Genomic DNA, 15987 nt, shown 5'->3' with positions numbered 1-15987 from the left:
ACAATAAGTAGTAGTGATAGTGCTTAAGAGCACAGACTTTGGGATCAGATCTGGTTTCAGTTCTAGCTGTGTGACAATTAGACAACCTCCTAAATCCCTCCAAGCTTCACTTTCCTCTTTCCAATTTACAGAAATTGATATAATAAGCTACTTATTTCATAGGGTTTATATGAAGATCAAATAAGATGATTCAGGAAAAGAGTTTGGGTATCCAGCATGTGATAAGTATTCAGTAAATGTTAGCTATAATTAGTCAATTGATAATTAATACCAAGGTGTTGACCAACACTAGGACATTATAATAATTGTAGATGTAATTTATCCATTTCTGTCACCATTGAAATTGATAAAATGAAGCTGAATTTTTTCATGTTCTTACTGTATTTTCTAATTTTATTTCTTAAAGTAAAAATTACTACTGTCCAGGCCAAAAGACACAAGCCGTGTTATAGTGATGACTTAAAAACTGTTGATCCACCTTCTCTTTCACACCAAGAAAAAACAAGAGAAAGCCTTCCTATGGTGAGTGAAGTTGAAATCCTTTGTTCTTCAGCCTAGAAAGTGCCATTCTTTGGGCCAGCCAGACTTTCGTTATTGGCAGCATGCTTTCCTTTTTAAGAACATGCAGCTTGAAAATGTTTTTTATCATTTAAAAAAAAAAGACTGATTGAACAGAATGAGCCAAGAAGATATGTTCTGTGGTTAATTCTCCTCTGTGGTTATCTGCATTGATTAAGAGTTGTAGATTAGCTGCTATCTTTTATACCTAGGTTTGGTTCTTTGGCTACTTCTTGTTCTACACACACTACCAGTGTAATAGTGTGTGTTTATTGTCCCACTTCCTAAAAGTTTCTGGGATACATACTAGGTAGAAAAGACTCCGAAACTCAGACAGCAGAAAGGAAAGCAAGCTGGTTAGCCATCCTGGATCCCACATGGTTTATAGTGATAGATTGTGTTTGCCATATATGAAACCCTTCATGTAAAGGTATATTTTTGCAAACAGTAGTTGCTCAATAAAACACATATTAATCCATCAGATATATATATACTTCATTTGACAAAAAACACAACATAACTAGATCCTCACTACTCGCTTCTTAAGCAAAGTAGTACCCTCAGTGAAATACTGTTTTGAGAAAGACTATGTAAGTTGATTGCATTTCTCTTACACACTTTGTGTTAGTGAAGAGAGGGAAAATGTCATCATTGAACCCAAATTATGATTAATCATCTAATTTATATCTCTATATTAAGTGGTATTCAAGCTAAATTGCATTTGCCTCAGCACTTTGAAAATATTTTGCCCTGTTTCCTGGTATCTGTTGTAATAGATGAAAAGTCAGTTGTCAACCAAATTGTCAATTCCTTGTAGGTAATCTGGCTTTTAATCTCACCGTTTTTAAGATGTTTTTCTCCTATTCTTTTATGTTCTACAGTTTCAGTGGGTTGTGTCTATGTTTTTATTAATTATACTCAGGACTAAACATGCTCCTTTAATGCGAAGACATTTCTCATTTGTATTCTGGAACCTCTCAGTCTTTGTATCTTTGAATATTGCCTTTCTTCTATTCTCAGTATCCTCTATTTTTGGAACTCCCATTGAGATGTCTGTTAGACTCATCTTCATATGTCCTAATACATTTTTCTTATTTTCCATCACTTTAACTCTACCTATTATATTCTGGGTGATTTCCTTTAATTTCTCTTCCAATTCATTATTTTTCTCCTCAAATCTTTTTCATCTCTTCAGTCTATACGTTGACTCTTTCATTTTAATGACTATTTTTATTTCTAGAATTTTTCTGCTTTTCACACTTTTAAAAAAGAAAACAAAACAAAAAAACTGTTCTGCTCTTGCCTTACAATATTTTAACATTTTAAAATACCTTTTAAAATGTTTGGAAAGATTTTTTAAATTTCATTTAATTTAAATGAATTTAATTTAAGTGAATTTAATTTTTTAAATTTCATTAAAAAAATCTTCCCAAACATTTCAAAAGGTATTTTCAACTCTTCTTTTGACTCTTTTTCATCATAACATGATTCTTCACGTGGTTTGTAATTTTTTTTACTGCAGTCTCTCTTCAGTGATGGTGTTTACTGTGGGAATTTTGGTGAATCTGGGCTTCCTGTTTAACATTTGCCTCTGTTGGGGCCTTAGAGGTCTCTCAGTTGCACACCAATTTTCATGCTAACTTCTCAGTTTGGGTTTCTGAACCACACATTTTGTAAATTTAATCCTCATATTCATGTGTGACAAATGTAGGTCTCTTCTACCTAAAGCCCTGGATAGGTGACAAGAGAGTTTTTCTAACCCTTATCTAATCTGTAAGGACAACAGCAGGGCCGCTAGCAGCCTGCAGGAGCTCCATTATAACTCCCGCCTCATGCAGGCTTGAGGCCTTATCTCCTGTTCTTCTATGGGCATTGAAAACCTAGCCCCTAATATCTGTGTTTGTTCCAAAGTCCTCAACAGGCCACTCTAACTTTATTTCTGGCACCAGGGAATTTCCCTTTTTCCATTTTTAGCTCTGAGTGTGTGTGTGTGTGTGTGTGTGTGTGTGTGTGTGTGTGTTTAAAGCTTATTGTATTTTGTCCAGTGTTTCCATGTGTTGGTAGTAGTTCCTTATATATCAGCTCAGCCCACTGTATTGTATCTTACAGGTATATTTTCATGTAAAGATTAGAACATGATGAAAAATCACTCTATTGTTACTAAATCTATGGGTGTTTGCTGTAGGAATGGTGTATATCATTTTAGATGTCTAGCCCTAGAAAATGTGTGATGGAGATGTAGGAGTCTGAAGAAAACCAACTTTACAAAAAAGAAAAACTAAAGTGAAATGCGAGGACTTTAAATGTAAAATTGATTTTGAACATTAGGAATTTCAAACCAGATTGGGAATGAGGAGTGACTCTGTGGCCACATACAAGGGAAATGAGATGCTTTTAGTTTGGTACTACCATCAGATCACAGCTTGTAGGCAGCCTCCTCCTCTATCTCATATTTAAGAAGTACAGAGATAATAATAATCAACATTCACTGAGTACTTGCTATATGGCAAGCTGTCCTTTAACTACTATCTTAATGCATTTAGTCCTCATAATAACCCTTCTAGGTAGGTCCTGTTATTGTCATTATTTTCCTTATTGTAGATGAGGAAGCTAAAATAAGAGAGGTTAAATAATTTAAGCCAAAATTACATTTCTATTAAGAAGCAGTGCCAGAATTAAGCTCCAGCCAGTCTGGCTCTGGAGCCTGTACTTTTTACCATTGTGAAATATTGTACAAAATTTAAAAGAGGTGTCAGAGGCAAAGACGATTCTGCCATAGTAAAAATAGCAAATCTGGAATAAAATCACAGTGAAGTTTTATAGTAAGGAGAATATAAACTGTGTAAAACTGCTTGTTCCAAAGATGATCCTAGGTTAGGGTTTTTGGGGGGGGGGTTGTTTTTTAAGATACTTGAGCAGTAATGAAGGTGGAATATGGAGGCTGGTATGGGAGTGAAAGTTTATGGCCAGTGGTGGCTAAGACATGCATCCACTATATATAACGCAAAAGAGAAAAGAAAGCCAGCATCAGAAGTTGTTTTCTTTATCCGCACCTGTAGGTAGAGGCTTAGCCTGGGCCCAAATTCAGACCTTTAGTTTGCTTTTATAACCATAGCCATTCATTGTAAAAAGAAGTAAAGCTCATTGTTTATTTGTTTTTAATATTTGTATTTTATAGTTTCATTTTGATTCATTTTATAAATGATAGCAATGAGATTGCTTTTCAGCATAGTTGGATGGTTTTATTGTGTGCATTTTCCATATCCCTTCTGGGCAACAAAGTAAAATCTCAGAGTAATATACTTAGAAGGCTTGGATGATCTACACACTTTAAAGATGAATGTGTATTGAGAATATATTAAAGGACAGATAATTTGAGTCATTTTGTTACAGAACAGAGATCCAAGAAGGGGTGAAATATTTGGCCCACCCTGGGATGCCAAAAACTGTTGCAGAACAGATACACTGAGGCCCGAACTTCAAAGGTGGTATACTAATACTGTCTGGACCACCTACTGGGCCCCATCATCCGTCCCCAGTTGGAGAGACATCTCTCAATGCCAGAGATTTGTGAAAAGGAAAAGAAATGTTTATTTAAAGCTATACAGACCTAACCTAATGTCTTCATTAAAATATCAAAGTTCTCTAGAATATCCACCTACATACACAGCACTCCCTTCTCCCCATGCCCTAATTCAGGGTACCGTAACTCAGGAAAAGAGCACAAGTCCATTTTTCCAGGCCACTGGTACCATCAGCTGTGTTGTCGTCCAGGCAGCATCTCCAATTAATCCAAAGTCATGTGGCACCTTCTCACAGTCTACTGGCAAGGGTTCTTTGTACCCATTTTTCCAGGCAAAGTCCCTCCTGCTTCCCAGGCCGTGCAGCCAAAGGGAGCACCCCAAAGCCGAGTAGGCCTCTTCTACCAAAGCTGCAGGGGTCTGCACTCCACCAAAAGCGCATGGCTTTCTTCTTCACCTGGCTGCAGGGCTCTCCATTCTGGCAAAGCTATGTGGCTCTCCCCTTCACCTGGGCAAGAGGGGGTCCTCACTCTGCTAAAACCATATGGCTCTCTCTTTAATGGCTGCCGTGTCTGGGTTTTAAATCTCCTTACCAATCTTCCTCTGTACTCCTATTTCCGACTCCTCCCATGATCAGTTACACCTGCCAATATTTCTGTATTGTTGCAAGTTTACTGGGCTGCCATTGTGAGTCTGGGCAGGTATGGCCCCATGTCACGGAGCCAGTCTTCTCCAAACTCTCACGCAGGCGCTGTAACCTGGGGGACCGGCTCCCCCAGTTACATCTTGGGTGGAAGTCACTTCTATCCCCTGGCTCAGAGCAGGACCACAGCTATTTAACATATCTATGCAACCAGTTAAAGGTTATAGATATGTTAAATGACCATGCTGCCCCAGTGCTGGATCTCAGAAGGAGTAATTTGAGTAAGTCTGTGCATGTGCCCTTTAAGAGGAACTGCCCAGGACTCCAGAAGTTTTCTGTCTTCCATAAGCTCAATCCCAGTGGATTTTTACAGCCAGAAATTCTAGAGATTTATCTTCCTGGTACTGAAACCCTGGGCTGAGGGGCCTGGTATGGACCTGGGACCCCTCACTCCCAAGATATCCCTCCTGATTTTCATCTACCACATGTGGGTACAGGACCAGCCCGTTCTCTTTGTCTCTCTTACCAGTTTCAATGTGGTTTCTTTTTTAATTCCATAGCTGTAGGACTTCCATTCAGCTTGATTTCTGGCAGTACTGAATAACGGTGATTCTGCAGTTTAGTTGTAATTTTGATGTAGTCGTGTGAGGAGACAAGCACATTTACCTACACTGCCATTTTGGTAGTGAAATTTCCATCCTTATTTGATAAAGTAGTATTTTTAATAGCACTTTCTTTAGCACTTTCACTGTGCATTTGTCAGTTGCCTATTAGAAACATCTAATTTCTTATAATGTTTTTAATATTTTTATTTGATAGCATCAAACCATCAGTGCCATTCTACAAGATATAGAAGAAAAACAAGAAAATTTATTGGAGTTTGAAATAAGAACCCCTGAAGATGCAGGTAAATAGGGATTCATACTCAAGTTTGAATCATTACTACCTTATCACAGTGACTGAAAAAATGGCCTTTAAAAAAAATGTGAGAGCAGAGTGTCAGGAGAGATTATTAGAAGTCAATGATGCAAACTGGTAGTTGATATAATTTTTTTTAAGATTTTATTTATTCATCGTTAGAGGGGAAAGGAAGGAGAGAAGGAGAGAAGTGTCAATGTGTAGTTGCCTCTCGTGAGTCCCCTGCTGGGAACTGGCCTGCAACCCAGGCATGTGCCCTGATTGGGAATCGAACCGAGATCATGATAATTGTTGATAAAGATACCTGGATTCAAGGTGTAGCATGAGTCACTTGAGAGCTACTCAGAACCATGATCAGAATAAGCTGCTGGATCTGGCTGGTGTGGCTCATTTGGTCCGAGCATCGTCCTGTAACCAAAAGGTGGGGGGGGGTTGATCTTCAGTCCAGGCACATGTAATTCCCAGTGTAGGCATGCATGGGAGGCAACGAGTTAATGCTTCTCCCTTACATCAGTGTTTCTCTCTCTTCCTCTCTCTCTAAAAAGCAATGAAAAAAATGTCCCTGGGTGAAGATAAAAAAAAAAGAATAAGCTACTATGGTGATATGTCTAGATGAAGATCACAAAGCACAAGATAGTGATTAGAGACAAGATTATGTTACTTTGGCTTGTCAGCTTCACCCAACTGTGGTAACCCTAACAAATTAGGAAAGGCATGTGTAGTAGTGACACAGCAAAGCAAATCCTCATACCTTTTGAATGAGCAGATATGTCTTACTGCGTAGATATCTTCCTGTTTACAAAACATTAGTGATTCAAGATAGCAAATTAGACTAATTTCTGACCTAATTATCTTATTTTCTCAAAACCTCAGTATTTGAAAACCTTTGATAGTTCACAGCTACTTTTACTTTTAAAAAAGATTTTATTTATTTATTTTTAGAGAGAGGGGAAGGGAGGGAGAGAGAGGGAGAGAAACATCGATGTACAAGTGAAACATCAATCAATTGCCTCTCACATGCCCTCAGCCAGAGACCTGGCTGGGAATCGAACCAGTGACCTCTTGGTTTACAGGGGTTTATGGGGTGACAGTCCACTGAGCAACACTAGTCAGGGCACAGCTCTGTTTTCTTTAATTATGATTTACAAGGTGGAAAGTAGCTCCTGATATATGCATATCTGAATGTTAAAAGTTAGCTAAAAATAATTTAAAGTATCTCATCAATCTTTCATGTAGCAAGATACAACTGTTAGTTCGTCTCTTGTCCTAATTTATGCTATGAAGATTTTTAAAAATCATTTCCTTTTAAATTGTACCCATTCTACTATTCATCCTGGCCTAATACATGGTACATGTTATACTTTGAGGAAAATAATCCAAAATAATTTATATCCCCCTGAAATATGATGATTTATACATTTTACTTAGTATTTACAATGTCTTACATATCTATCTGCCTTCAGGTGGAAGCCCTCATAGGCAGGATCATAGGACAGGCCCCACATCGAATCTTCAGGATCCTGGTATATTGGACGCACTGTTGGAAGGGAGGACATTTCCAACACAGCAGCAGCTTTCTCTGCCCTGCTGTGGAAATTCCTTGCTCTTTAGGATCTCAGCCTCTAGGTGTTCAAGGAGAAAGCCAGATATGAGTCCATTATCACCTCACCTGGAAGCTATTATGCTCTCAACAACCCTTAGAGAAATGCTCCCATTAGGCTTGAAATACAGGAGAAACCCCCACACCCCTCACTTTTGCTGCTCAGGGTGGGGATTCCCACCCTCTGAAGCAACAGTTCTGTAGAGAAATATCTTTGGAAACTCACTACCTTCATATTCTGACACCTTTAATATCTTCGGCTGAGAGGGTCTAAGAGTAATGAATCCCATTTTGTACATTTCTTTGTAATTTTTTCTTTTAGATGTATTGCATTCACTTTTATACCAGATAATCTTTAGTGCCTCAACTTAGCAGAAAAAGTGTTCATTTAAAATTTGTATGTTATTTTTTCTGAGCATTTTAACTATATACTTCAAAAATCTCTTTTCCATGTGTGGTGTTAGATAAGGATAGAATGGAGTTCTCTCCATAGAGTTTTCCTGTATTTTCTGCTCTTTTATCTGTTGAATAATTCCTCTCATCCTCATTGTTTTATAATGCCTTATTATCATATACATTAATATGCCTTATTATCATACATATTAGGTCAGTTTCTAGGCTTTCTAAGATACTATTAATTTAATGTCTCTTTGATAAATATCACATGTAAATATCTTTATATCCTTTCTTTTTTTCTTTTTACTTTTGTTCAAGTACAGTTGTCTCAATTTTCCCACCACCACTTCCCCCACCACACCCACCCCGACATCCCACCCTCAAACAGAATATTTGAGGTTACTATGATAATGTTGTTTTTACCTGTGGTTTAAAATTAGAAAACCCAATGTGACTGGATACACAGATAATGCAAATATCAGTATCAAATCTGCTAAACAAATTTATATTTAAATTCTTAATGATCATAGACGTCCCCCCCCTTTTTCAGCACATGTATCACATTGTGAAACTAGCCTTTTGGGGGAGACAAAAACTACTCTGGGAACACTGATTCTTTCCTTCTCAAATCATTTGTCTGACTTTCAAAGGCAGGTTTTGGAACAAATTCCAACTCTGAACTTCATGTTATTTCTAACCATTGATTTTCTTTAGCTAAATCATCTAGAAAAATATGCATTGATCTAAAAAATTAGATAGAAACTTAGGGGAACAAAGCCAAAGTGGAAATGAATAGCAAGTGGTTTAAAAGAAATCTGGTCTAAGCCTTTCAATTTCCTATTTCAGAATCCGTATTTGGACATAATCAGTATTCATGTGTGAATACTGTGGATTTGTAATGGGGCTGGGGTAGTGCATGCTGCCTTTACTTAGGAGGCAATGGAAGAAAGTAGGAAAATTATAAGTAATTATTATAAAACTTATTTCAGTTAGATCTATAGGTGACCTTCGATTTCATATAAGCCTACGTAAGTGTTAAGAACAAGAACTGGCTCTGGCTGGTGTGGCTCAGTGGATTGAGTGCTGGCCTGTGAACTGAAAGGTTCGTGGTCCAGTTCTCAGCCAGGGAAAATGCCTGGGTTGTGGTCCAGGTCCCCAGCTGGGGGCATGTGAGAGGCAACCAGCCGATGCTTCTCTTGCACATCTCTCCCTTTCTTTCTCCCTCCTTTCCCCAGTGTCTAAAAAAATCAATAAAACCTAAAAAAAAAGGAGAAGAACTGATAGCACAATTCTTATTTTTAAACTCGTATAACATAGTTATATATAGTATAAATATATAGAACAATACATCATATAGGTATATTAAGGTGCACACACAAATATATACAGTGTTATCAAAGTATTAATAGAGGTCATGTGACCCACCTAGGTTCACTGACCTTAGTCAGTGGGGTAGCCAGATTAGAACTAGCCTGGCTGCTTTCTTGGTACAGTGTTCTTACTGGAACATCTCAGGATACTTCCATAGGGTGATACAAGTTAATAAGTCATGATTTTTATATCTGGGCCATCGATATTGGGGAAGAAGGAGGAAAATAATAAAATTAATAGTAAGGCTGAATTCTATGTGACCAAATTTTACGTTTGCTGTGTCTTAATTAACAGACTTGTTACTTTATTACCATGTTTCTAGAACAATACACTGAAAAGATGTTAGAAATAAAAGAGGTTATGGATTCTGTGCTTGCCAAACAGAAGGCAGAAAGGGATGATCTGGCTAAAAAATACAGGTGAGTGAAAAAAATAGATGTGTTCGAGTTTTCAGATTTTTGTATTTATAGCTATAATAGTAAGGCCTAGAGTTTCTTAAGAATACAAATATCCTCTTCCTGGGTGGTTCAGTTAGTTGGAGTATCATCCTGTACACCAAAAGGCTGCCAGTTCAATCCACAGTCAGGGCACTTACCTAGATTGAGGGTTTGGTTGCCTGAGTACAGGAGGCAATTGATCAGTGTTTCTCTCTCTGTCTCTCTCTTTCATCAATAAACATCCTCAAGTGAGAATTTTTAAAAAACTACAAAAAAAAAGAACACAAATACTGCTTAGGGCCAAAAATAACTTTTTGAGGTTATCTAATATAGTACCACCATGGGGAATTATACTTCCCAGAAAGATAGTTTTTTCTTTACTACTGGAAGTACTCAGAACATGACATTGTCATATCTTGCAAAGTTGTGTGCAGCCAAGATTTTTACTAAAACCTTTCTGGTCATGAATCCCAAAAGTAATTTTTTGTCTTTAGTAAACTCAAATTTTTTACATTAAAATTTTCCTTTTTGCTACTATAAATGTTCCCCTGAGCAGTTTAATCGTGTATATTTTGTCATTTTGTATACTTCTAAATTCTCAGGGCTCTTAAGAAGTTTTATCATGATTATATTATTTATATACCACTTCTCATCCCTTTTTGGGAAAGATAATATATATACTTTTTTCTTATTTGGATATTATTTTTATTAGTTTTTCATATACTTAGCTACGTATGTCTCCTATTTTTTTTTCTTGTGATAAGAACTTTTAAGATCTGCTCTCTCAGTAACTTTTAAATGCACAATACAGTATTACTAACAATAGCCACCATGCTGTACATTGCATCCCCATAACTTACTCATTTTATAACTGGAGGTCTGTACCTTTTGACCACCTTCACCCATATTGCCCACCTCCCACACCCCAACCCTGGTAACCACCAATCTCTTGTCTGTATCTATGTCATACACACACACACACACATATGTACAAACACACATACATGCATACTAAATACCTATGTTTTTAGATTTCACATATAAGTGAAATCATAGTGTATATTTTTTTGTCTAATTTATTTTACTTAGCGTAATGCCTTCAAAGTCCATCTGTGTTGTCACAAATGGCAGGATTTCCTTTTTATGGCTGAATAATATTCTACTGTGTGTGTGTGTTACATTTTATTTATCCATTCATTCATTAATGGACACTTAGGTTGTTTCTATGTCTTGGCTGTTAATAGTGCTGCAATGAATATGCAGATACCTTTTTGACACTATTCTTTATTCACATGTAATCTTTCTAATTTTTTTATATTCTTCTCTTATAATCATTTGACATCTATTGCATATTCAAATTTTTCCTGAACTTATTTTAAAATCAGTTTTTCATTTTTATTTATAAATCTTTTTCTCAATTTTGTTTTCTCTCTAGTGAATAAGTATCACAAATTCCTTTTTATACAACCAGCGAGCTTATAGGATCTACAGATGGGAAATTGACTAAAGAATATTTTCTAGGGGACTTTAGAAAAGGCTAGCTTCAATTTTTCTTTATACCTTTTGATTAACAAGTTACCTGGAATTTTGGAAAGTTCCTGATCACATAGGGTTTCAAGTGTAAATTCTTATTAATATTGCTGTAAGATGTAAAAGCCTGTAAGCCAAAGAACACTTTTATTCTCTGTCTGAGCTCAGTTTCATCGGATTTTAACTGTATTATTAATTTCTTTTTCTTCTATTTAGTTTCTTGCATTTTATGCTACCAGTTATTTGCTAATTTGATTCCTTCTTGCTGCTGCTTCTACTTACCTCTACTACTTGGAGTTCAGTACCAACAACTCTAAACTGTGATAGAAGAAACAGATATCTATGTTACTGCTTCCCTTAAAACAGTTGCTCTTAAAGGATGGTCCCTAATGGTCCCTGATACCATTTCAAGGGGTCTGTGAAGTCCAAACTATTTTTATAAGAATATTTAGATGTTATTTGCCTTTCTTTGCTCTCATTCTCTCATAAGTGTACAATGGAATTTCCTTGAGGCCACATGATGTGTGATGACATCATCGCTCTAACAGCTAATGGAATGTGTGCTTGAGTGCTCTTGTGTTTTTAAGTTTTCTCAGTTTTATTTTCTAAGGTAGTAAATAATGACAGATTAAACCCATATAAACAAAGCTCTTTGGGTTTCTCAGTAATTTCTAAGAGTATAAAATCCTGAGAACAAAAAATTTGAGAACCACTGGAAATAAGGTGTCAAGATATCCTGAAGATAACTGTGGAATGGGTGGGTATAACCGAAAGACAGGTGTGAATGAGTCATTTCCTCCCACTTAGTCCTCAAGCTCCTCAGAGATTTGGTTTGGGGGAGGCACACAGGATAATGCTTATGTAGGCAGTCCCTCTGGGCTTGAAAATGCCTCAGTACAAGTTCAAAGTACAATTATAGTAACTGTTGAATTAAATTTCTCAGATCTAGCTCAGGTATAATTATTTACAAAATAATCTCACTCCTCCACAACTAAGGGAATTTGAGTGGAACTTCTAAATTTTACTTTCTGACACACCTTTCCACACTAAACAGGTAGGCAAACTTCAGACTTGGAGAATGGTGTTCCTGCCCTGGCCACTGTGTGTCTTGGTTGGTTGGAGCACCATGCAGTGCACCAGAGAGTCACGGATTAGATTCCCAGTTGGGGTACATGTGTGGGTTGAGGTTCGCTCCTCCACTGGATTGGATGTGCAAAGGAGGCAGCAGAGAAATGTTTCTCTCCCTTCCTCTCTCTCTACTATATATATATATATATATTGTATATATATATTCTCTAGAAGAATTCTTTATATATATTAAGAATTAGTTTACATATATATAAATACAGGTATGAAGAAGAATGATGTTCCTACTTGGCTGTCAATTGCTAGCTTCCAAGTAAAGGACTAGTGGATATCTAGATAGACCGCCCAAGTTTTGTTTCTCTTTTAGGGTTGACTCACAACTGCTAAATAATGATATCAGTATAAATGTGGATATAAATGTGGGTAACGACATTGTTACCTCCTTAAACAGGCCAACTCAAGTACCTAAAGAATCAGCCCCCTCTCAAAGGATATACATTGCAGAGACAGACTCTTGTGTACTTTGAGGTGATCAAATTTGAATTGAGACAAAGTATCTTTAAAATGCAATGACTGTTTTAAAAAGTTTTCTACTGTGTTTGTATTTTTTTCTCTATTTCTTCCCTGTAGGGTATCTGTAGAGTCATTTAAGCATGGTGTCCTGAGAGAACAACTGGCTAACTTGGCCACAAGACAGAAGAGCCTGTTAGCTGTGGCAAAAACACAGAAAAAAATAAGCCAGAAAATCCAAAACTATAAGAATGTTACCCCTGTGTCTGGTCTTAGTTGGAAGAAGCTGCCATCCAGCTCAGAGATCTCTCGTGAGAAGGAGGGCAGAGAGCTTACCAGTCTGGAAGATCCAGAGCAGCCTCCCTCAGGTCCCTTCCCTCTCATCAGCCCTGTTTGTGGACACATACAGGAAACACAGTTGTCTGTGGAATCCTGGAGTGACAGCCAGAATACCAACACTTGTCTAAATTCAGAGACAGCGAGAAGGGCAGGATTTTCTGGAAACGAGCTGAATTCTAGACAAAATGTCAGTGACTATATCTTAGATGGGTCATCAAAATCCAGACCTTCAGATGGCACTAAACAGATTAAATTACCATCCCAACCTGTTGGTTTTATTGCTCCAGCAGAATATTCACAAAAAGAAAATGATCTTACAGAAAATACAGCCAAAGGTCATGAGTCCTATAGTCCTTCTGCACAAACTGGAACATTAAATACTTCAGAAATCACAAGTGTATTTGCCCAAAATGATGCCCCTCCATCAACTGTCATTTGTGGTCAGGCTCTTTCCAACTGTGATCTGAAAAGAGGAAAAAGGAAAACACCTTCCCAGCAACTACCTAGGGGGGCATCAGGAAAACTGACACATCAAGTTACTGATGACTTAGACAGTGATATGCGGCATCAGGTGAAAACGTATCTTAAAAAATCAGCTTTTGCTGTTCTATGTGCAAGTGACAGTCAGAGCGCCGCCTCCTCTGGGCCTGGCAGGCAGCAATCTACGAAAAAGCCTTTAAACCGCAGTGCAGCTCCTAAAAAGAAATGTGTGCAGATAAAGGATCTGATAGTACTAGGAAGAATTAACCCAGGAAATAACGTTCTGGAATTCAAAACACAGGTATCTTATTCTTTTTCTCTGAAATCATGTAAATTTTATAAATGAGTAAGTTTTGGTGTTACCTCGTATAGGCATTTTAGCCCAATTAGCAAAGTGGGGTTTGACTGGGCTTCTTGAGTGGAAGGACACAACCACTGTCTTCTTAGCCAGTGAAATCATGCTCATAGAATTGACCTGCAGATTTCAGTCACAAGCACCTTTGGGCTCTCAGACCAAAATTAGTCAATTACACTGCACCAGGAAGGATATGAGAACAATATGAAAGTAAGTTGGAGCTGGCTTTGAATCCAAAGTTTTGGGAACTACCAGTGTACTGTTAAAGATTCCCCTAATAAGAAATAAGGATAAATTCATTTTCCACAGAAGCTCAGTTTGTTTTTACAAACAAAACTGACTTGAAGTTTAGATTCAATTAAAACAATATCACATGCCGCATATAAACAGAGGAGGAAAAAATGGTAATACTAGAAATGCCAACAAAAGAGGCTTCCTTTCCTCTCTCCCCACATTCACTTTTTGAAAGAGGAATTCAAAGTGGCAGAGATTGCAGGGTCCTTGCTGATGTACCAGTCTACCAGGTACCAGTCCTGGCTGACTGGGACTTATCCGAATGGCTGATCTTTCCAACCCTTTCCATTTCTGGATAATGAGGCTTTTCCTAGTAAGCTTTACTTATAAGTGAGGAACAAAAAAATCAATTTTAAAGCTCCAAACTGTAATTTAAATACCAAATTAATGGTATTAATGGTATTTATCTGAGCTTCATCTCAGATCCCTTGATAATTCCTGTTTGCTTGCCTGTTAACCAATTTATTACTAAGTAATACCTACCTCAGATTAATCAAAGCAAATCACATTTTATTCAGTAAATTAGTTTTATTAACTTATATTTTGACAGTTGTGGTTACTTCCCTGGATCAGCTATAATAACATTTTAATACAACTTTTCATATTTCAGCTATTTTTCCTTTAGAGCCTTATTAAGGTGTAATTGACACACTATACTACACATACTTCAGGTGTATAGTTTGACAGGTGTTGACATAGGTATATGCCCATGAATTCCTGACCACAAGCAAGATAATGAACGTGTCCCTCAAGCCCCAAAATCCCTTTGTGCCCATTGTGTGCCTCCTTCATCCGCTCCCTTCCCATGCCGCTCTCTAGACAATTACTGGTCTGCTTTCTGTTCCTGTACACTAGCTGCATTTCCAAAAATCCCGTGTGAGTGGAATTATACCATATGTATTTATTTTCGTGTGGCTTCTTTTCTAGCATAATTATTTGATATTCATCCTTGTTGTAGCATGTATCAGTGGTTTATTCTTTTTTATTGCTAAGTAGTAGTTCATTGTATGCATATACTAGTTTATCAGTTCACCTTTGGTAGATATTTAGATGATTTCAAGTTATTGTTCACTACAAATAAAGCTACTGTGAACATTGATATGCAGTTTGGGTATGACATAGGCTTTCATTTTTCTTGAGTAAATACTTATGAGTGGGGTGGCTGAATTATATTGAATATTATATTATGTAGTAAATGTATATTTAACTTTTTAAGAAACTGCCAAAGTTGTTTGTAACATTTTACATTCCTACCAGCTATAAATGAGAGTTGTGATTCCTCTGCATCCTTACTTAGCCTAACTTAGTATGATGAGCCTTTTAACTCTAGCCATGCTGTCATGTAGTATAGATATATCTATATGTGTAATAGTACATGTGTTGTGGTTTCAATTTGTATTTCATAATAATTATGGTGAGCATCTTTTCATGTGCTATTTGTCTTCGTATTTGTTCTTTGGTGAAGTCTCTGTTGAAATCTTATGTCCAATTTTTATTACTTTCTTGTTTTCTTATTGAGTTTCGAGGATTGTTAAATCATTGTTTTATATATTGTCTGTTTTTGGTTATGTCAGGTGTTAAGGTAAATCTGGTTCCTGTTACTTCATCATGGCCAGAAGCAGAAGTTTACATATTTCATCTTTTTAAAAATATTTTTTCTTCAGGAGACTACCCACAAAGCCAGTGTTTTATTGAGTGGTAAAATTAAGGTAGAAAGTGGTCAGATTTATCAAAACCCGGTCGCCTGGCTCAAGGATCTTCTAGGAGGTGACAGTTATGTGACCTGGAATTATGCTTGGAGTAAGGTAAGTCATTCTTAAGTTTATCTTTAACTTCTTATTAAAATGGAAAGATACCATTTTGGGGGTAAAACTACTTCTTTTTTAAAAAAGAAATCTGAAAGTTCTCCAAGCTTGTTTTTGTCCCCATGTGTCCCTTCTGCAATATGC

General features: G+C 37.0%; 1 protein-coding gene across 1 annotated transcript in view; it reads left to right on the top strand.

Annotated features, from left to right (window-relative positions):
* Window positions 1-15987, top strand: part of ANKRD31 (ankyrin repeat domain 31) — a 126137-nt gene that overhangs the window by 91660 nt on the left and 18490 nt on the right. The window contains 5 exon segments of the mRNA XM_037032396.1: window positions 407-522; window positions 5542-5629; window positions 9330-9426; window positions 12691-13690; window positions 15703-15843. Of these exon segments, the coding sequence (XP_036888291.1) occupies window positions 407-522; window positions 5542-5629; window positions 9330-9426; window positions 12691-13690; window positions 15703-15843 (1442 nt within the window).

The sequence above is a fragment of the Sturnira hondurensis genome, unplaced genomic scaffold (genome assembly GCF_014824575.4).
Source record: "Sturnira hondurensis isolate 20B ecotype Veracruz unplaced genomic scaffold, ASM1482457v3 Scaffold0021354, whole genome shotgun sequence".
In the NCBI taxonomy this organism is placed as follows: Eukaryota; Metazoa; Chordata; class Mammalia; order Chiroptera; family Phyllostomidae; genus Sturnira; species Sturnira hondurensis.
This window is presented reverse-complemented; position numbering and strand designations above follow the sequence as displayed.